This window comes from Bombus fervidus, chromosome 16, assembly GCF_041682495.2.
Source record: "Bombus fervidus isolate BK054 chromosome 16, iyBomFerv1, whole genome shotgun sequence".
Taxonomy (NCBI): Eukaryota; Metazoa; Arthropoda; class Insecta; order Hymenoptera; family Apidae; genus Bombus; species Bombus fervidus.
In genome coordinates, this window is record NC_091532.1 from 4,002,835 (window position 1) to 4,026,108 (window position 23,274).

General features: G+C 38.0%; 1 protein-coding gene across 9 annotated transcripts in view; it reads right to left on the reverse strand.

Annotated features, from left to right (window-relative positions):
- Fid (class I SAM-dependent methyltransferase fire dancer) overlaps nt 1–23,274 on the reverse strand; it is a 46,606-nt gene that overhangs the window by 11,671 nt on the left and 11,661 nt on the right. For 3 of the 9 annotated variants that reach the window (XR_011801988.1, XR_011801989.1, XM_072019057.1), the window contains exons 2-4: nt 3,991–4,207; nt 1,955–2,058; nt 1,402–1,593 (exon numbers count right to left, since the gene is read on the reverse strand). Coding sequence is in view for 7 of the 9 variants with exons in the window: in XM_072019057.1 (XP_071875158.1) it covers nt 1,402–1,593; nt 1,955–2,058; nt 3,991–4,159 (465 nt within the window). In the remaining 2 variants the exon portion in view is untranslated. The other 6 variants (XM_072019059.1, XM_072019062.1, XM_072019063.1 and 3 more) reach the window with 6 other exon arrangements.

Consider the following 23,274-nt stretch of genomic DNA (forward strand, 5'->3'; position numbering starts at 1 on the left):
CACCTTGAAAGTTATCGTCAAAGGAAATCGCGTTTACGCTATTATAAGTGAAATTTCAACCTGATACGTTTCTTTTACATTGTAGGTCAAAAGTAGAGAAAGTTATTACTTGCAGTGGCTGAGATAAAATTTACTTGGGGTGAAGTTTTACCCATGGCTAGCCTTTAAAGGTTAAATTTGTTAGAAATTTCTAATATGGTCATTCTGTAAAAGTATTAATAGGGACGAGGGATATTAATAAAGATAGAAGTAACTATAAAAGGATATCCAGCGTTGGCAATTAAAAAACTTCATAACCAAATGAACAAAGTACGTGCACAAAAGATTGGACTGGAAAATAGATTTAATAGCGATAGATTCAAACGGTTTACCTTGACTATGTGCATTGGAATAATCGTATCGATTGACCGTCATGCTTGGCGTGGGTGTATTTCATAGGCATGTTCGAATACCGTTTGAATTCAATCGTATCGGATGACGACATTTTTAAGCTGAATCGAATAGCCTATATATCCGCAAATCCTTGGAATAGCTTGTAATCCGAAGTTTAAGCGCGTTTACACGCTCCACGTGCTATACACAATTCCATACATTTGAAGCTTTTTGTGTCACTAAATGTCTGCTTTTAACTTGAAACGTAAAGTAAAAAATAAATTGAAACAGATCGTATAGGGGACTTTGAAATGAAAATAAAAATACGAAGAAATAATATAAAATAAGATGTACATATCGAATATTATAGCATCGCATTATTTTGCCCCTTTGTAATTCTTTTTTTTTTTTTATGAGAAATAGTTAAGAATTATTTACCTTTCTACGTCCAACGTTTCGTTTAATTTTCTACCTCCGCTATTTTATTTATTTTAGAAGCAATATTTTATTCATTACACGAAGTTACCAGTTCACTGCATGAACGAATAGTGAAACCAAAAGGGGGATGAACAGGGATGAAATACCAAAGACTGACCACGTAGAAGACACATACTAATCTGTATAGTAAATTAAGACACAGAACATAGATATACACTTGGATAAATAGCGTAACGAATTAAGAGTTGGCTTTAAGGAATAAACTAATATATTAGGATGTTCCAAAGTTTCTTTCCTTTTACAAGGAAATGATTTTTTCTCTTACAGTATTTCATCGAATTATGTATAATCCAAACAAAATATTCTACTACTATTCAAATTATATTATTTTATTGAATCATCTATGATCCATTTTGTAGTAATAGAAGAGTCGTTTGCTTGCAAAGGGAAAGAAACATTTGGGTCAACTTAATAGAAGCAAGATGCAGGAAGCGTACACAAGAGCACAGAGATTGTAACAGGTACGTGTGCCTCGATACGATAAACGAACACAATACAATACAAATATTTGATTTGTTACGTTTTATTTACCCTTCTGTGTTTTTGTTCCATAGCCCATACCGATATAACCAGTCGACCGCCGATCCGCAATACTCTTGCGAGTTCTTTCAACGCGTGAACTCGCCTCTCTGTTGTGGCAAAGTGATGCACCACGGCGATCGAAAGGACCGCATCGAAACTCTCATCTCGAAACGGCAGAGCTAGATTATCGCAGATCAATACCTGCAATGTAAACGGCGAATTTTAGCGATTAATATCTCTTTCTGTTTTCTGTTTTACGTTTCTACGACAATTGAAATGCCTCATAGACGCGTAAGCACAGTCTATTAGCGACAATGATATTAGTTTCGGTCTCGCTTGTTTTCAATGTTATTACGTACAGTTGTAAGATAGAGTTTAATTAGAAAGACATTATAATCGCGAGATGACCTATGCCGGATATAATTAATAACGTTCGTTATGATTAGAGCTTAATCAGGTCGTTAGAGACAGGATACGGATACAAGAGTTTGTTTCCGGTATTAGACTGCTGTTCCATTTTATGTACTCTCGATATTTATATTTTCTAAAGTGATATATTCACCTCATTTTCCTTCTCACGCGCGATATCCGTGAAACGCTTGCACCGGTCCACTCCTACCTTAAAGATGCTGTGATTAACGTTCAGGTACTTCCCGTTGCCACAACCTGAATAAGAGTGATCGACTCGTTAGCTAACGATCTCTAACAAAGTTTCACAAATAAACGTATCTGCCGCTGCGTTCTTTCAGTCGTTTGCGATTAAACGTGTGTTTTTATCGCTACGAAATTTCCTAACATGGAACACAAATGGAACGGGTGATTACCGATACGCGTGTATCAATTTTATGGTAAGCTATACACGAAGTTTCCCTCAAAGTATCGAGTCTTGCCGCTCGCTGAAACGGAAATAAGACTCGGAACGTACAGGTTCTAGGAGCGCGAAAATAAAATCAAATTGATCACGAGTGAACCGCGGATTTTACTGCATTTACGGCAGATTTAAGAACGTAAAAACGTACAAAATACGCGTACCATGCAAAGACACGGAAAATATTCAAAGTGAACTACGTTTTCTACTATACATGATCAGCGAAATGAATCTACGCGTATGTTTCTTTAATTAAGAAAAATACGAAATTGCAGGAAAATCCGCAATATAGTTACGAGCGAAATCAAAGGTTTTGCTATGAATTCCGGTTTGGTAATGCGATCAGCTGATCGGCCTGTAAGAAACAGACCGGAAAACCGATGACTAATTCGACGGGTGAAACCGGTAGTTGGAACGATGAACGAAAAGCGGTTCAGAGGCGGAACACGGTACGCGAACCCGGCCTCAAAGTTCGCTGGTCGATGAGTTTGTGTAATCCAAGGAGAACGTATCCCACGGTATTTCAAAGGTGGCTACGCGACATATCGTTCGACCACATTGCATTTGAACTTAGACAAGCGTACGAGTTACCTGTACGTGATTTACACGAACTCGCGTTGATACATCCGTGCGGAGGTCAATTGATCATGTGAAAGCGCAAGTAGCCGGAGTTAAGAGGCGGGGAAAAAGCGGCCAAAGGAAGGAATAAAGACACGCGTCTATAAATGGGCTGTACACGCGCGTGTGTGTATGTGTATGTTCCATGGGGCGCGGCTATAGTAAGACTGAAAAATCTGCGAACCGACTCGTGAGATCAACGAGCAGTTACATTAAATTGTTCGTTTCCGATACAAAAATCTTAGAATATTTTGATTAAATTATATATGTAAATTGTACAGGGTGTCCTAGTATTGTCTTATAGCGTGGTAACCGCAAGTCCGTTGCTTTCCCTTTCTTAGTTTGCCACAGTCAAGTATACTTGATAAATTTTCAAACTTCAGTTTCTTGTAAACTAAGCCTTAAACGAACAAATTTCCTTCCATGTTTTGTTCTTATCTTTTTGTTCTTATCTTGTTATTCGGTCGCACTCTGTATATACAATCTTCCTAAAAAAAAAAAAAAAAAAAAGAAAAGATGTATAGGTGATAATCTTTCTTTGGTACAGCGTAATTAATATCACATTGTCCTAAATGAAAGTTTAGAAATAAAAATTCTCGTTGCTCTTTGTACGAAGCGGTGGAATCTTCTTACATCCTCTTCGATGCTCGCTTTCGTGATTTTCCTGTTGTTTTTATTCCTGGCTATCTCTGGCCTTGATTCACCATACATCGAGCAGTCTTTTAGCGTGTGCTCGAAGGATCCCGACTTTTTTCTCTCACGTACCTGACACAGTTCCTCTTCGTTTGTACATCGTGCTACTTCGTTTATTCCTCCGACTTCCCATTCTTCTCTTCCTACCGATTTTGTCTGTGCTACGATCCCATTTTAATTCAATCCAACGGTTTATTTCCATATACCGTTCTCTATTTACTCTTCTCTGAGCTCCTTGTAACCTGCTTCGTTTATTAACTACAACTATTCAATGAATCTTTAATCGACGATTACAATAATAGCATTTTTTTCTTCTATCGTGTACATAGACTATACATATAGGACACCCTGTACATGGTAAATGTTAATATCTTCGTTCAAAGGAAACTATACGACGTGTGAAAAGTCGGTAAAGTTACCAATATCGCAAACAAGGGCTCCCGGCTCCAGTTCTTCGAGAAATTGATAGATTCGTGGCCAGTGTCGACTCTGGACCGTTTTTTCGGCACATTGCTCGTAAACTTCATGGACGTAGGCTTGCTCCAAGGCCACCGACCGAGCTACTTGCTCTCCGTCGCTTTCAGACATCCCTCTCGCTAAGATGGTTTACCCTCATCCACACGCGTGTCCGCGAAACTGCAAACAAAATCGTCACTCGTTATCGATCCATAAGAGCGAACATAAATTTCACAGTAAAATATCTTTACTTATACTTAACAGAGTGCAAGCAATTTTAACGTTGTACGAAAGGACTAAATTGAGACTAAACTCGCAACGCTTCTACTTGAAACCCATCGAAAATATTTCTGTATATAGGGCGAGTATTTATTTATTTATTGTTATAGCGAGCTTATTATATTATTTATAAGCTGTGAATTAAAATCGATATTAAACGAGACAAAGTGAAAGAAACGGCAAAAGGCGAGGGACTGTTTGCTCTTGCCGTGGGTTTCTACTTGTCGTTTCACGTTACGCTTATTTTGAAACGATCTGTAGTGTCAAGTCACTGGCAGCGACCGGATAACCGGTAAATAAAACTGATCCTGACTCCTAATTACGATAGAACTTGAATTACACAACCCAAAACAGCTGCAACTAATTTTATCTCCCTAATCCTCCGCGTTTTTTTTCTCTTTTTTTTTTTTAATCTGATAAAACACCTACGCAAGGTCACGCAACGATTTTGTACGAAAGTTATCATTGTCGTCCCACGTTAACAATAACGCGACGGTTTCTCATAACACGGAACCTCGGAAACTCTCCGCGGCGGGTTTCCCGACTCGTGCCACGGTGCATTTTCGCTTGCTCGTTCCGTTTATTCGCCAAAACAATTCTCCGCGTCGCATTGTCTTCCGTCTTATCACCTACGATGAATGGAAACAAAGGGTCGGTTTAAATTATTCGAGCGCGAGACAGCTACGCGTATCTCGCCACGCCTCTAAATATTCTACGAACATTTTCCACGGGAATTTTTGTTTAGGAAAAGAAATTAAGTTTAATCTCGTAGATCAAACGTTTGGTCGGAATTTTCGTCCCGAACATTCGTCAAATTTCTATCGATTTTCTCGACTAGAACAAAGAAGACACAGTTTTGCCTAAACACCTGCTATTCAGCTACGAATCTTCCAGTTTTTTCGAATCCTCCGAGTGGAATCGCTTTCGTTTTCAGTGCTGCAATCGCGTTAAGTACGAGGTCGGCTTTAATTTTATTTGGTCATCCATTGATATTCCATAATCGGCGGCCGACGATGGATTCCGGTTTTCAAAGGTACCGGTTTCGTACTTTCTCGTCACTTTCATTTACCAAGCGCTCCCTACACGGTTCCACCTCGATAAGTTGTGAGGAAATCGTTGATGTTTATTAACATCCTTCGACCACTTTTATTCCCAATAAATTCTCATACCTTATGTCTTTTCCCTTTCGATTTCGTGACGAATATTTCTCTCTTTGATATACCGATAGACTTGTAAATAATAGTGATATCAACATCAACGTTATATTTAGAAAGGAATTAATAATTGAATCGCAAGGAAATGAATTATTAATCCGCTTAGACTTGCTTACTTAGTCGTGTTTCGTAGATCGTCGGTGCTATATAAAGAATATCTCGTAAGGAATTTATCGCAAATACAGTAAACCGCTGTATAACGCGAGTTTTTACAACGCGAATATTTATTATATGATATGACGCGGCAAATACGTGTAACAAAGCAATAGATTGATTGAAAAGATCGAGTGTGTAAGCGAAACTGATTCAACGATTGAAAATGAATATTTATTTCTATGAAAACGAAGACGTTGCAACGTGATCTGCGGCGATTCCGACGGTGACTGATAACGAAGATCGTAAAAGTATTTTTCAATTTAAAAATATCTTCAAGAACACAATACGTGGATTTGTATAATTACATTTTTATTCAAATTCAATGAAATACAACATTTTTTACATACATGAATAATATGGTTTTTTTAATCAACTTCGTATATACGTTATTTGTTTTTAAAATATTGTCCTATTTGATAAAACATAGAAAATAAAAGTCGACATAACGACGATCGTTTCGAACACGTTGCTTTAGATTACGCGACAAATTCCGATAAAACGCGATTTTACAGGAGTGTCTCTAAAATAATTAAAGACATAAAAAAATATGTTCGACAAAGCCCATACCTAAATCGAAGAATATTTACATATTCGTATAATCTTCTGCATGGAAATCGTTTCACATGAGAATTCCAAGGACGATTAAATTCTTTTTTTTTTTTTTATCAAATTAAATGCTTCCTATTACGTGCAATTTCCGATAAATTGCCGATTAAAACGTAATACAGAAACGCAACGTGATGTATAAAATATTCCGGTGAAGCGGCAGAGCCGGCGGAAAGGTTAAAGTTTAAAAGGCTTGAAAGTTTAAAAATGCCAGCAAGAGTCTAGAGACGACTTTTTTAAAAAAGTGCGACGCAAAGAAGGGTTAAAAATAGTCGTCTGCAAGTACTTCCGTTAACGCTAAAATAACAGCTCCAAATACTTCCGTATTCCGTGTATGTTTCACCGGAGGTTCATCCTTAAGAGGACCTAAGATATTTTTAAACGCTGAACCTCCAAGCTCTTTCATCGAATTCAAGGAAAATCATCCGTGAACATATCCGTCCTCGACTTTCATTCACCTCCACGGTCAAAGCCTAATCGATCTTACTTTTTGATCTAACTAAAACGCGTTTACCTTTCCAACGAATACCAACGAAATATTCACATAAATCATAGAATGACGAAAGGGGAGTAAAAGTATGGCCCTGTATGGCCCTGTATGGCCGTTAAACTTTTCGACTGTTACAAACATGTTAAAAAGCGATTCTATTCCGATCGTCGCTTTGTAAAAATTGGAAACCGTGAAATTAGGAGTATAGTCGGTGGAGCGTTTTGGCGGAACACGCCGGGCCAGAATCCACAGGTAGCACGTTCGACCTAATTAATCGTCGCTGGTTGGCCTACATCCTAATGAATCGCGTATTGACCAGTGTAACTCAGCTGCACGCACGAAATTATCGGTCGACAGCTGTCGCGAAATCAGTTCGAAACAATAGCTTTGGACATTGAAAAAGAGGAGAGGAAATGTTCGACTGAACGTACGTTCCAAACTGATATCGACGCTCGAAATTGATATTGCCACGTGATCGCGTGCAGTGACGTTCTTCGCTACGTGCGACATTGCGCCTGTTACTATCGTCTCGTGTATTATTTTCTGTTTTTTTATTTTTCTTTTTAGTTTCCTCGGTTTGACGATGATCGAGAATCGATGAATCGTATGGGAAGGACTTTGCTTAGTTACGCGTTGCATAGCGCCGCTAGCGATGGATGAAACTTTATTCAAATCCTGTCTAGTCGTAAATCAGGAATCGAGAAAATTAATAATAATCGATACGACGATAAACGGTATTACGTGTTCTTTCGCGGTTTTAAATTTTCCATTAAATGTGTAGAGAAAAAGAGGGAAGAGAAGAGGAGAGGAGACAGGCGATAAAATCGTCTTACTCTTCGGCTCTCTACCAATCAACTTCGTCGAGCGGAATCATCATCAACGCGTCAGAGTGTTGATTTGAGAAATCGATCGGACTATCTATAATTGGATGTTTGACAAACCGAACAAAAGGTACGGGAGGGAAACGAGATACCGAGAGTATATCTGTCTGTGAATACGATCGGGTTTTATCACGTCCAAAGAGAAATGCTCCATATACGTCAATCCATCGATCAATCAACGCTGTTTTTTCCTATGAGTTTCCCCAGGCGTGGAATATTAGTTTGTCCAAAGGAAGGACGACGATTCGAACGATCGTGAAACTGTATTCTAGATTTCGTAATTGCAGCAATGCCTCCGTCTAAATATCTTAGCGTGGTAACATTTTCTGCAATCGCGAATCGGACAACAATAACAGCTAAATTTATTGCGACCGTTATATAGAAATAACGTAGCAGATCTCACTGCGAAGATTAGATCGCAGTGGAGATTAATTGTACTTTCTTTCGAATAAACGGCCATGTAAACTTTAGGCGAACGTTCAATCAAGTTTGTATAGAGGTGTTTGAATTCGAAGAAAGGAGGAATATGAGGCAATTAGAGTACTTCGTTTAACGAAAGGCCAGCAATTAGCGTAATACTTGTAACAATAATTAATAGCTTCCAAAGATTCTTCGAGACTTTATATTCAAATACTTTATACCTGAACGTTATTCGTGAATCGTATCTGTTGAAGTGGGTCTCGCTTCTAAGAAAACTCTACATCTTCTCTAGTATTTAATTTTTGACACGACGATTCTCTTCGCAGCTGCTTTTCTATTATATTTGTCAATAAATGACAAAATGCGCAATCACTTAGTTGCCAACTCAATAGCATCGCGGAAAGATCGCCGACGATAAAGCGACGAGCCGAAACTTCAATAGGCCTAACGGTCTTCAACATATTTGGGCTGCGCAGCCCGTTGATCGTTCAGCTAGCCAAGAGTCAAGAACCATTAACCGAGAATTGTCATATCACGCTACTGCATTAAGTTCAAGTTAAATAATCATTGTTTTCTGTTTAATCTACTGTAATAAATCCATCTGTCAATGCATTATCACATAGGATAGAAACCACTGGAAATCCTAATTTCTAACATTTCTGAATAAAGAATTTCTATAATACATTCATCCACTCGTTTGCTCTCTCTATTCCGAGATATAAAACCTCAACTTCTAATTACATATATAATTGTTATTGGTATTTCTATCGATACCGATACGATGGTTGTAATAAATGTAATCGAGTATCGTAAACGTCACATCGATGATATATATACCCGAATCTAATATAAATCTGATATAATAAACCTAATTGAAATCGTTGTGGCCATTTATGACTCAGACATACCGCATAATTGCACAAGACAGGCAAAGCTTGTTCCTCTCGTATTTCGCCCGAATGCGCCACTAGTGAAAACTTACCGCGCTCGACCATCGAACAATAACTTCTTCTCTTTCGAACAACGTTTCTAAAGCTTCTGTTCCTGGCAACGGTGGAGGACCCTCGTCGAAATGGTCGTCGTCGACGTTCGTTGTCAACATGGACGACACAAACAGGTCGAGTGGTCTTTCCATTAACGAAAGAGGAATTCTGCAAGACGCGTCCGCTCGTGGCTCGTATGGCCACAAGCACGTGAAGAACGACGCAAGAAAAGAATAACAACTGAGAAGGGAGAAACGTCGAATTGAAAGAGCAATCCACAGGTAGATCGATCCTCCAGAGGGATTAAAATCGAGAGCGACGCTGCTCTTCGACGCTCTCCGTGCATCGAACACAATACGCGTCGAAACTCAACTATCGTGCCTCCTTGAGCACTACGTTTCTCATTTATGAAATATTATCAAACGATTATGCATCTATGTATATATTTGTTAAGATACGTAGTAGTCTTTAAATAATTATACTTAGGAAAATTCGTAAGTTCACGTTGATTAAAAAAAAGGAGTGGCCTTAGGTAACCGATATGAAATAATTTCATTCCCAGTTTAATCGAAAAGGGTCTAAATGAGTCGACGATGCGATACAAAGACGTTGCAAACTACCATCAATAAAATAATAATCATCGTGTAGTGATTCCTTCGTGAACTCTCTCTCTCTCTCTCTTTCTCTCTCTCTCTCTCTCTCTCTTTCTCTCTCTCTGGATTCGCGATTCTTATTTAGAGTTTGATCATTGATAAAATTCGTAAACTAGAAAAATTCGGGAAGAATGACTATTAGCAAACGTACACACTTACATCTCCAAGAAGAAGATATCGAGCAGGAAAATCTTCGTTAAAATAATCCACCATGTACGGTAGAACATTTTTATAAATATGTGTGAGAAAATTTCATTCATAGACCGATATCGGATGGTGGTATGCATCCGCAATAGAACAGCTCTTGCAGAACCTTCAGAATCAGCTTATCGATCCTTTGCTTTTCTTTGGTGCTAGAACTGACATAGTTGTCCCTGTAACGTAGATAAGGAATTGTGTACGCTCGGCACCAACGTAGAAATTCACCGGTGTCTTCCGTGCGAATGAACGTGACGATGGCCCAAAGCGTGCACAAGTTCCGCGACTTCCGTTTCGTTTGAAGGTACAGCTGGCAGACATCCAGGAACATCATCAGGTCGACGACGCTCGTCCCCATCGATGAGTAGGCGATCGTTTTCAAATCTTTTTTCTTCGAAAAATTCTATTATTTTTAATCTTGTGAATTTTCTTCTTTTCTTTTATCCTATGTTTAGCACGTGCAACGAATGATCGCTTGGAATTAACGATCTTTCTTTAATAGATTTTTCAGGACTTTGAATTGATTTTTAAAGGGTCTTTGGTGTTACGAGTTTTTAGTTAACTCTTTATAAATTTCGTGAATTTTTCTTTCCTTTCCATGCGCTTTAGAGAAAATGAATCGATCGAAGACACGCGGATATCGCGTCCTTTGATGTTTTAATGGAATTTTCGTTAAAAACTTTTTATAACTGGAATAGTTCGTAATTTTTCATAGTTGATATTAAATTTATGATCCTAAAAATCTTTTTTTCTTTTTTTTTTCAAAGTTACGGTTTAAATTAAAAGATAATCTTCTTCCGAAGTTTTTTAATCGATCTGCGTTTCCATCCAATATTTTAAAATCTTCGTCAGAGGTTCGTCGCTAATCTAATGTAATCATCGTAAGAGTTCACTATTTACAAAAGTTCGATACAAACATGCCGATATTTGATCAACATCGAGTATTTTCATCTCCTTATCGCGTACCGATAAATTCGCATTTTACGGTTACTGTCTGCACATTGATCAAAGTCTGTCGAACGTTCAAACAGACTCATCCGCTGATTCGGTCGACAGTTCGACGAACAGATGTCATTAAACGTCAAACAACTTTTCGATTCTAAAATCGAACAGAGATAAATTCTTATCCAAGCAAGTAAAAAATCTAATCCGATTTTTATCCAACTCAACGGTGTCCTTATTGAACACGTATGATATCGTTTCATCGACTAAAAACTCTTCTCTTTAATCCCCGCGCTTCTTTATTACACTTTATGGATTCCCTTCTCATTTTGCTCCGTTTCATCTTCAAAGTCCCCTTTTATTTCAATCTTCGCGTTTCTTTCACTAGTATTCTACTAAATCATAACTTTGCCACAGTTCCTCTACGATCTTTTATCTTGTATTACAATTGCCTCCTTTTCACAGCATCTTCTCCCTCTAGAATCCACTTATTTTTACTACAGTTGCTTCTACTTAGTCTTTTCATACTTCCCTTTTTTTATAACTCATTCTCACCCTACAATCTTTTGTCTTTTCTCATAGCTGCCTTTACTATTTAGTCATTTCAGCTTCCTTCTTTTTATACTTGTCTCTCACCGTAGCTACTGTTTCTTCTTATCATCTCAGTTTCTGTTTAATCCTTCCAGTTTCTCGTTTCTACGAATCTTCCTCGGAATCTGTTTTCTTTCGCTACTATTTACTCCTATCTGCTACTATATATGGGAATATATTTTACAACTTCACGCTCCAAAATCGTCCGTCTTTGATTTTACGGTCGCCTGCTTTCCTGTTTCGATGTCAACGACAAACAGATCGAAAGGAGGCTGCCTCGTCCAACGAATCGTTCCTCTGCGCATATTCTGCACGAAATAACGGGCAGATCGGATCTTTGACGTACGGAAACGTTATCGGTGGTTGACGAAACCGCTGGTTACACTGTCGGCGTGTAATCAGAGAGGCAGATCCCCGGAATCGATGGAGCGGCGCACCACGAGTGCACGGATCACAAAAATCCGCCGTGAAAGGTAAACGGTACACACTTTGCTTCTCCTCGTGTTCTCCTCGACTTGCCCGTTTCCAAGAACAGGGAACGGCAGGATCAATCCGTGGAACCGTGAACAGCGTCACTGCTCTCCATTCGTGACGCTGCACCGCCGCCCCCGCTTGTTCTCTGTACAGACAGCCACCGATAGAGGCGGCGGTGGTAGCAGGTGGTAGCAAGCCTTCAAAGGGAACGGAGGAGGCCTCGTTTCTCTGCTTTTCTGTCGCTCCCTCGCTTCGACCACGTTATTGACTCTCTCTGTCTCTCTCTCTCTCCCTCTATCTATCTATTCTCTCTGTCTCTCTAACTGCCGCCCATACTCGATCTCTTTCCAACCCACGCTCAGCTTCTGCTTTACGCGTCTCTGTCCCTCTTTATCGGAGACATCGTGGTCCTGTGCAGACACATGCTGAAAAATGGAACTTCGTATGGAACAGAGCTGAACGATTCTCTGTTGTACCAACAATGAATCTCTCGCTGCACCAACAATATGTTATATCAAGATCTTCCTTTTTTCAGTTTTGCTGATTTTCCGTACGTTACTCTTTATACAGACCCTTCTCACTTTGCAGGACGCAGTAGTGATCGAAACTGTGTTTCTCTAGATATAAAATCTTTCTTCCTTCGTCTTGACATCCATGCGATTTTTCACCTTACTCTGAAATATATAGCGGTAATCGAACTGTCTTTTTCAAGCCGTCCGTAGAAATAGAATCTTTCTTTCTTCGACTTGACACGTCTACGCGATTTTCCTTCTTATTTTCAAGCATATAATGCAGTGGTCGAACTGTCTGTTTCCAGCACCGAATTTCCGTCAATTGTTACAAAATTTCTTTCTTCTTCGTCTTGTCGATTTCTCGTTACTCTTTGCGAGAGACGTATACTAGTAGCGAAATTTTCTTTTTCGAAATCTTCTTCCAGCTTCTGTGATTACTTGTTACTCTCTACAGTTCTTCTGATTCTGGTACACGTACTTCCTTTCTGGCGCTCCTAGTTCTTTGTTATCCTCTATGGGCAGCTTTTCCTAGCTCACACTCTGCTCTTTCAAGTAAAGTATTACTCTGCTATTCTCTGTATGTCACCTTGCTTCTCATTTCAGTTTATTCCACCAAATAGAGTACCTTGCTTCAGCTATTGGGGTTCAACCGTGCCCAGTTTCAGCCACTGCTTGTAATCTTATATTTCCGTGACCTATCCAATCAACAGAACTTTCCTCTTCCACCCTGCGCGGTTGTTCCACTATTACGCTTTATGAATCTCTCTTACTTCTGTCCATTTCATCGACTAAACTCCCTGTTTCGCCTTATGTGTGCCCGCTTCTCTATTACACTTTTTATTGGTTCTCGTTTTTGTCCATTTCATCTTGCGACGCCCTTTTTGTTTCAATCTCCGGGGCTTGTTCTGCCAGTACTCCACTAAATTATGGCTTTATTACAAAACATAACCGGTTACCATAGGATCTTTACCTTAACATTTCATTTTATCCTAGTTGTTCCCATTTCACTCTCTTTTTCTTATCGATTTCGCGTCTACCGCCATAAAATCTTCTATTATTTTTTATCATAGTCGCTTCCACTCGGTCGTTTCCTTTTCTTAATCTTATTTCTCGATTATTTTCCCTCTCCTTTTCGTTTAACTCGCCTGTGATCGTGTGCCTTTCTCCGTTCTTCATTCATGATATTCTTCCTCTTCTCCTCTCTTCCTCACCGCTCTGTGTCACTAACGCACGTATACTGATACATCCTATCACACACTCATACGCGCATATACTGACGCCACCAATACGCGGCTGCGCGTTGAATTTATTCGATATCCTCTTTCACATAACCGGGTTAATTTCGGTGCGCTAGTTTAACTAATTTAACGACGCACGTTGGACCAACGTTGCACGCTGTATCGGCCGCTCTTGGCCGAAACACGCACGCAATTTCCATGCACGAGCCTTCAATCCCCTTCGAGCTTCGATCCTTCCTACGATAGCCCGACCATTTGAGAGAAAAACCGCTTTTACTCCATTTACGCTTTCACCGTCACGATACGATGAAATGATTTCTGGACGGACGTTATTCGTGAAATAAATTACAGCTCGCCGATGAAACCACGTAATTCCACGTAAATCCTACGTGAACTTTATGTAAACATAATCTACTTAAATAATTTCATAACGGGATTTATATATTATACGTGACGTAAATAATCTTCGAATGAAATTCACGGGCAATCTTAGCGGAGGAGATATGTATTGAATTGGCAACTAAGATATTGCGGCCTTTGTCATTAGCTGGTAATGACAAAATCCGCGATCACTTAGTTGCCAAGCCAATAATTGTAAGGTTTCGATACGTGGATCAGCCATGGAGAAGCAACGCGTTAAAAAGATTCCTCGTAACAAAAAGCGTACGTAATGGTTCGTCAGCAACAACGACACGTATTACGTCCGGAGGCAGTGAATAGAAATACCCAGGGTAAGCTAGAATTCGCAGCTGTTCTAAGTGATAGTGAAAGTGTCGAGGAGAAAGGAGAAGATAGGAGCAAGATAGCGCGGAAAACGTTTCAGGCACGCGCTCGACGTTGAAACACGATTTCAAGACCAACGGTGTAATTCTCTGATTATTTTCTTTATAGAGAACGAATCTGTTTGTACATAAGAACAAAAATAAATAAATAAGATGAATTTCCTGTGATAAATAAAATTATTCGAATATTTATTTCCCTTAAAGTAATTCGATTTAGCACAAAAATTGCAATTATCGAGATTCTTAAAAGCTGTCGAAACAAAGAAGTTTTTCAATTGTACCATAATATGTATATAATATACATTATTATATAATATAAATAATTAATTAATAAAATAATTAAATATTTATATATCAATATAAATTCCTGAGACACACTGTGTGGCTATCCTACGCCTCCTTTTTCACACATTTATGACGTTGTCCTTAGCAATTTGAACCTTCAGCCACTGAGCAGTAGAAGGATGATGTTTGATATCTTTCTCGATTGTAAGATATTCAAGGGCGTAATGCCTTGACCTGACGTGATTCAGCTGTTTCCTCTAAACGCTGCTTCTAGAAGTCCAAGGAATTACAATTTGCTTCATTCTGAACGACACCGTATGACGTATGGCTATTTTAATTGCGTAAATCGCACAGCTATTCCTTCTAACGCTGTACGTACGACGATTCATCTATTTGATTTATCCATCGGTTCGTTAAAACACTCTGTAACACGCTTGCTGAATTTTACGTTTGTTTCGTCTCGAAACTTATACCTTTATCCTCTGCATCGAAGATAGCAAAGTGATTTTTCCCAGCGCGGTTAAATAAATAAATCAAATTAAACGAAGAATAGAAGTAGGACATTCGAAATGCCGTGGAAATCGAAATTTCCTCAGAGAAATTTAAACTTCACAACGAGAGAGAATCGATTACGATTCTTAACAATTATTACGACGATGAAGTAATTATAGAATAATTCATAATTCACAACGTAGAAACAGAGTCTCTCGGGTTTCTCGACGATTCAACGTCCACGAAGAGATAAAATTGAAAGATTCTGCGAATGTTAGCAATCGTAAGAAATTGTAGAAATTGTAGAAAAATATAGAGCGGTAAAATGATCGATGAAATCTCGCGGAGATCCGTTTCGAGGTGGGATGTCTCTTCCGAACGATTTCACCGACGAGTTTCGAGTTTGTCACCTATTTACGCGACGGAGTTGTATCGAGGTCCTTTTTACCCGTTTTTCTATAGACGTCCTTCGTCGATCGAGTCCCAGTTCCAACGCGATAGACACCTCCGACTTGCAACTTTAACCTAATTACAATTTATACAACGTCGAGACCGATTTTCTTCTCCTTCCTACAGTTTTCCATTTATCGTTTTACTCCGATTACTTTTTCAGTCCTTCGGAAATTTTTCAATCGATGCTCGAACGATTTAACTCGAATTTTCCTTATCAATGATATTTATACGATAATTAAAAATCTTCCGTGCAATTAAAACGAATAGGATTCAGATAATTAGCTGTTTCTAGACTAAACACTCGTAGCTAACGTTAAAGTGGTTTTCAACGATCCTATGGAATATTATTAGTTCGTTCGAGTTTGCTTGCTCGTTCTTTGCTTCTCGGTGCATATTATACGTATAGCCATACATGTAGAGTATAATTAGAATCGTCTTATTACTCGCCTTGTCAATATCTTACTCGTGATAATTTATTCGCTATTTCTGGATTTTGTAAGCCGTGTAATATCTGCATTCAGAATACTTTATGCCATACTTACGTGTGCAAGAATAAGGACCAGCCTAATATTGACTCACGGTATTTAATTTTCAATTTTGCGACTAGAGGTATTATTTACCGACTGGAAAAAAGCTGTTCGATCAACGTGATTTGGCAATTAAATATTTTAACCGGTAATGTGTTTCTATGTATCGTGTAAATTTATTTTTTCGGGGATCGATTCTGTCAACTTTTTTCTGTTCCTTCCTTTCGTTAATTGGACAGACGAGACGTTGATGTTTGGCTAACAGTCTGCTGCAGTCGGAAGAATATTTTTAGCTATACAAGACGTTTCAAAGTACATAGCACACTCTTTGTGATCAAATTAATGAACATTTCAAGATCGTCCGAAGTTCGCAAAACACTCAAATCGTGAGAACCTTCTAGCGTGCTCTATTAGCAAAAAATCATGCAGTATGTTTCGAAATTATATCTACGACAGAAACGTTCCAAAAAATTCCCAGAAAGAGATCTTCCAACGAATCTCTGTTCAAGCTTCGTCTCTTTAATGCGAATTTGTATAAATTCCTGGTAATTACAAATTCTCTGCTTAACGATACTAAATTATTGCTGAAATAATTTACAATTGGAGATTATTTTTCTCAAAAAACAAACTAATTTTCTCGGAAGGCTTTCATCTCCCGAGACACCCTGTAAATGAATCGATTCGTCGCTCCTTGTTTCATTTTTTCTTCTTCTTTTTTTGCCGCCTTTGAATCGACGCTGATTCAAGGTGACCAAAATTAATATTCTTCGTGTTTAGACTTTTTTCTTCGGTCGAGCGAAGCGGCAACAGTTTTAACAGACGATAAATCACGGAACACTCGACGCGATTAAGCGATAGTAAAATATTCCTTCACGGCGGTTGAATTATGCGCGTTCTAAGTGAATCACGGTGTACAGGCGTTAAAGAGCTATGGAATCGTTAAGTTTACTTTATTAGCAGCTTTAAAGCGTCGTAACGCCACTACCCTCGAAGACGCTACCATTTTACGGCGCCAAAATAGTTGACAACTAGAATGTTTCGAGAAATAAGTTTCACTTTATGTCGCCTTCAACCGAGTCTTATTAACAAAGGGATACAAATCACAAACGTTATCGTAATTATCTATTGTTTCAAATTGAAAAGAAAAAGAAAAAAAGATTGTCTAATTCTAATGTATTTTTATCTAAACTGTTTATTTTCGAATCAGTTTCTATCTATGTATAGTTCATTTAAAAATCACCACTAAATCATTTCATCATAATTTATGTAAATTAATTCCTCGTCGTAGACAAGTATTTTCTTCGAATTTATTACTTATGTAAATATACCTGTTCTTAGAAACATATTAGCAAGATTCAGATGTTGAAACGAGACCAAAACAAGGGAAAGCATACTGGAAAGAAGAGAGAGGGAAAAGATGCAGACTATGTAAAAGAAAAGAAGAAGACCTGAGACACGTAATAGAAAAATGCGAAATAACGAGAGGACCAAAGGACACAGAAAAGATACTAAACGAGACTGGAGAAGGACTAATGGAATTGAAAACAATAATGGAGAAGAGAAGGGCAATACAAGGCGGGCAGGAACGACGATAAGGAAGCAGAGCAAGGAGGCAAGAGCACAAAAGTTGCAATAGTTTTAGAGATAGATTATATAATGGAGTGCAATATAACAGAGTGGATAAGAGGGGAGGTAGACATATAAGAAAAAAGTTTTGGTAGATATAGACAAGGAAAAGAGTTTAGATAGATATAAGGGAGGGGGCAATAAGGTAATAACGCCATAAGACTGAGAGAATGTAAAAGCGTGATAGGTAAACGAGATGTAAAACCGAAAATTCGTCCAACGCCGAAACGCACGGACTAAGTAAAAATAAATAAAATAAAAAAAAATACCTATTCTTTTTTTTTAATTTTTATAAATTATCATCAATTTACCTTTCACGGATCTTCAACGTTCCGTTGCATTCTTGTACGAAAAACGAGAAATATCGAGGAACCTCTAATATTTCTATAGGTTTAACGTTTGTCATCTCATCGCGTTCCATTTCTGGGCCATCTTGTTATTTCTACGGGATCTGTGGTTTCTACACTCACAGATTGCCCCACTACGATACCATTGTTCATGATGAGGATCTTATTGCTCGTACGAGTTACCAATTGCCCATTGCCTGCCTTACATCTTTCTACTGTCTTATAGAATGACGTAATTTTACGTCAACCACATATAGGTCATGAGAAGACGTAATTGTACGTAAGCGTCTGTGAGTACAATGTAAAACAAACTAGAAGGAACTAGATCAGAAATTGAATTAACGATATAGAATGGAAGAACAGAATTAAAAATCAAAATGGTCGTATAAAATGGAGATTAAACGTTAGATTAATAAAATAAAACAATGGGTTAGGCAATATGAAATAACGTTTATACGTTACGTTATGTATCGGATTTATAAAACGAAATAAAAAAAAACTGGATGAAAAGTTAAGTTAATGGAACAAAGTGAAAGAGTTAGATTGAATAAAAAAAAAAAAAAAAAGATTTATACGCGGCAGGCGAAAGCGTACGTGAAAATAAATCGTAACGAAATATGGACGATTTCGTTCGTCCAACTATAAACGTAATCGTAAATGATCGTTACAAAGTTATGCAACGAAGGAACCTTTGAGAGCAACAGACCTGTCCTCACCGATCGGCCGCTTGTTCACGCAACAGTCGCAAGAATCGACGCCACTTTCACCCACGATCTTGCGATTTCTTTCAGTTTCACGAGACGCGGTTAATTACAACGCCATGGTAAAATAAAACGATATCCTTCAATTTAATCGCTATACCTTTCTTTAAATATCAATCAACGACTCTGATCAATTTCTTCCAGCTCGAATACTTTCTATAGCAGATACCGTACTAAACCGTTAAATTATGTTAAGCTGTATGTAACTCTGCAAAGTCTTTCTTTTATCTCGATCTCGCTTCTTTACATTAGAACACCTAAGGTATTAAGAATCACCATCAATTTACAGGAAATTCTCTTCTCTCTTAAAACAGAAATTTTATTACGATTTCGATCCAATTATCGATCCAATTATGTTTTTCTATCGTTAAGATATCATCTCAAGTTTGAAGAAACTCTGTGGAGAAATTCTTACTGACACGCATGATCTTACGTCTCAAAGTTGATGTCAAACGTTTTCTTAAAATATTACAAGGCCTTCTTGTTTGCTGAAATCACAGATAAATCGAAATATAAATATATTACAGAAATTAATAAATCGCAACAGGATTGACAAGATCACGAGCAATCTTCAAGGATATCCTTGGCTCGTCGTTAGCCCATCTTTTCGTCGAAAATCTTAATTATTAGAAATTGTAAGTTCTCCCTTGCTCTCTCTGGCTCGATATTCTCATTCTCTTCAAACTGGGCGTATACTTCTACGAACTGTTATACGCATGTACATATCATATCGCATAATCCGAGTAACCATTGAACTAGGTCAGCCGGTATATGGCGAGCAAATTGAGTTTGCATCGTGCAAAATCGAAGGAGCTCCGTTCCATTAAGGATTCGCGTACGTTAACACTGAGTTAAACATTGGCCAAGATTTTGCTTCGCTAACTGTCCGTCTCTATCTCTGTCTGTTCTTGAAATAAATTTTGTGAAAGCGTCCTTCGAAATTATGTACGTCGAATGAAAAGATATATCGGAGCTCCTTTGCACGATTGATTTAATAGTAGCGATATTTCATTGGTATTAGCAGATTCTCTATTAAGACGCTATCAAATTTACTGACAGGGGTAGTGATTTTTATGAATTACGAGTCACCCGATCAACAAGGTTTGCCATGAAATTATAAAATTTCAGAGGAATGTAGTTTGTAATTTATCAGCTTGTTAATATTCTGATATTGGTTGGTAAATTAACGTGCAAGAGGGTGAAGGTATAACGTGAACCAAACCAGAAGAGAGAAATACTTGGAATTTCCTAGAAATACCTCCCTCTATAATTGGCCAGATAAGGTCACGTCCCGTGGCCACTTACTAACAAGATAGCACTGTACATATTTCAAAATAATAAAAAATATGTATATATATATAGTCATTAGACTGTAGATATTTTATAAAATGTACATAAATGAATTTACATAGTTATTACAAGGAATAATTTATTTTCGATGTCTCACGTGTTTTTGTATATTCCGTGCTTTGTTTAGTATCTTTATTATCTTTCATTTCGTATAAATGTTATTTCCATAAACTAATTGTTATTCTGCTACTACAACGCTAATAATTTCTATAGTCACAATCACGCGAATTTTCTACATATTAACATCTTTAAATTACCTACGAATATGTAACAATTCGTTGTCTAATTATATGTAATCAACGCCGCGCAACTTATAGTTATTTTAATTGCTCTAATCGCGTGCTAAATCGTACCAACTCCTCCCACGCGAAGATAAATCTACCTGGACAAACCTTAGTCCCCTTAGAAGCCTTAAAACACTCGCTGGAAGTATACTTTAACTTGTTCTTATGTCTGTATCCGTATCTTTAAATCCATATGTAACATATGTGCATATGTTAACAGTAACTTTCTCCTGCTTTGTCGTCTCATATGGCAACGGCACTTATTCTGCTTTTCGTTTAAATAAACAAACATGCAGCGCAGGCAAAGCGAATGCGAGGTGTGGGAAAGGAGAGAACGAGAATGACGAGGGCGGTGGAGCGTCTCGAACGAACTACAAGCGAAGAATGGACTGGACTTTCGCTTGTAAGCACAGTCACCCAGTGTATCGGCAGATGGAATAATTGCATCGAAACGCGAGAAACGTGGAATCAGATTCCAGTTCTAGAAACCTGAACGAGGAGCTGAACAAACGGTAAACAGCAAGTTTAAAGTTTAAAGTTAACCCTTTCAGGAATGTTAGCATCTTGGAACGAGTGCACGCGTTATGCTCGTAAAAAATCGGAACGATGATAAGAGGCTGTCTGAAGAGGGAATTCTCGTGTAACAACAACAACGAGAGATTTTTCTGGACCTTTTTTTTTGCATCAGCCACTGGTTACATGGGAGTAGAAATTTTTTGGGACGTACATATCTTCGTGAAATTTCTTAATGTTGCATTCCGATGCCTCTGATGTGGCATTTGCTACGCTGCGCGCCAATAATAATTACATCGTCAAAGATGATCACAGAAGTTGTATAATATACGATAAACGAAACAAACGAGTGAAATAAAAAAATTATATTTGTATTCAGGACTACCTACATCCCAAAAAGGTCCAGTGACCTCGTGTGACTAGTAGCCAGCCTGAAAAAGAAGTCATAGAAATCATTTAGTTTTATTATCGTTACACGAGAATGCCAGGATTCTGGAAGAAGATTCTGAAGATAGGCAAGGGACTAATTGTAAACCGAAGATAGTATACGACAGATTAGATGAAAGAATAACGTATATAGATGAACAAAAATAAGGATATATGTTTAACTCGTAGCACCAGGTGTAAGAGGGAATATGTATGTATGGGGTGGGAGTGTGGATAGATGTTTGCACCCGCTAAGATCCACGTGGAAACAAATGGCAGTTACGTACACGTATACTCAAGCCAATTCCTTTTTCCAGACTGTCAAATCGAAAAAAATAAATAAATATTTTCTTCTTTTCGAGACACGAACGCAGAGTTGAAAATTCTGAAAGGACGACAAATTATTAGTACGTATGTTGAACACGTGAAAGTGGTGTAAAGCGATGGCCTAACGGAAAGTGATAGCCTGATCCTCCCTTTTTCCTTTTTTTCGTTCCGTTTCCTCGATCTTGATTTCGTTGCTGTCTGAGATGAGGCTACAAGAAATCATCGCGCAGGATAGTTATTAGCCGAGGAATAACGAATGGCAATTGAATTTCGACGGGATCCAGACGAAGCGCTCGACTCGACCCACATTCTATCGCAGGTGCAAGGACACCACCAAGTGGGTCACAAAAGATCGGACGCTGATGTTTTCGTCCTCCTTTGTAAGATTTTTATGGTTAACAACGGTGTATTTACGGCTGACTTCGAAGGCTGACGACGAAGATGAGATTTGCTGAAGATGACGGTATACTTCGTGGATCGTTTCTAATTTGCAACACGCTAGATACAGTATCTAATCCTTTTATACTGAGGAAAATAATTTCGTAAGAAGGTTGATTATTTCTTCCCATTTATATAAACTATAGTCTCTGAAGCTTCGATACGTAAATGTTAATCCGAGGGCTCGATATTGCGAATTAGAAGATTACAAATGTTTATGCAATTTCATATTTTCATAAACGTAACTAAAGAGATCGAACATAGATACAAGTTTTTGTCACTTATTATGTGTAGATATTGTAACGAGTGGTTTATCTTGGATATTTCATATATTTCTGCAGATTCTTTACATTGTTGCACCTTCATATTTCGTTTAACGACTAGTAACAGGATTAATTAGAGAGAGACAGCTTTCTAGAAAATAGCTTCTTATCGAAAATAGTATACGTTAGCTGGAAACATAATTTCTTGCAATTAGAATGAATCAGAATTAAACTTAAATCTTCGACTTTAAATTTCCAAGTTAAATTATACATTGGAATTTTTAAGGCGTAATGCAAACGTTGATACAGAATGTTGTACACGGTTGATCGTTATTTAACAGCATCGACTTAAATATGGAAAAGAGAAACACGTGTCTGTCAGTAGCAATTTCTTTCGTCACTTCGTAACATCTTTTTCTCTCATTTGCATTAAAAACAAACTTCTAAAATCCGTACGAAATCTCGTTTAATCCTTTGCAATAAATTTCAGAACACGATAGATAGATAAGATGAAGTCTTCATTAAAGTTTCCCCTCTTTCGATCTCTTACGTAATGCGCGACTAGTCTGGAATTCTATTAAAATTTGGCAACGTTAGGATGAAAGTAAGCTATATCGGCATATTATACGAAATATACAGTCGAATAGACAAATAAGTCTCATTTATTTTGATTAATCGACATCGCTTTATATTACAAGGAAAATAGTAGATGCGCAACGTTCTTTTCTTTTATATC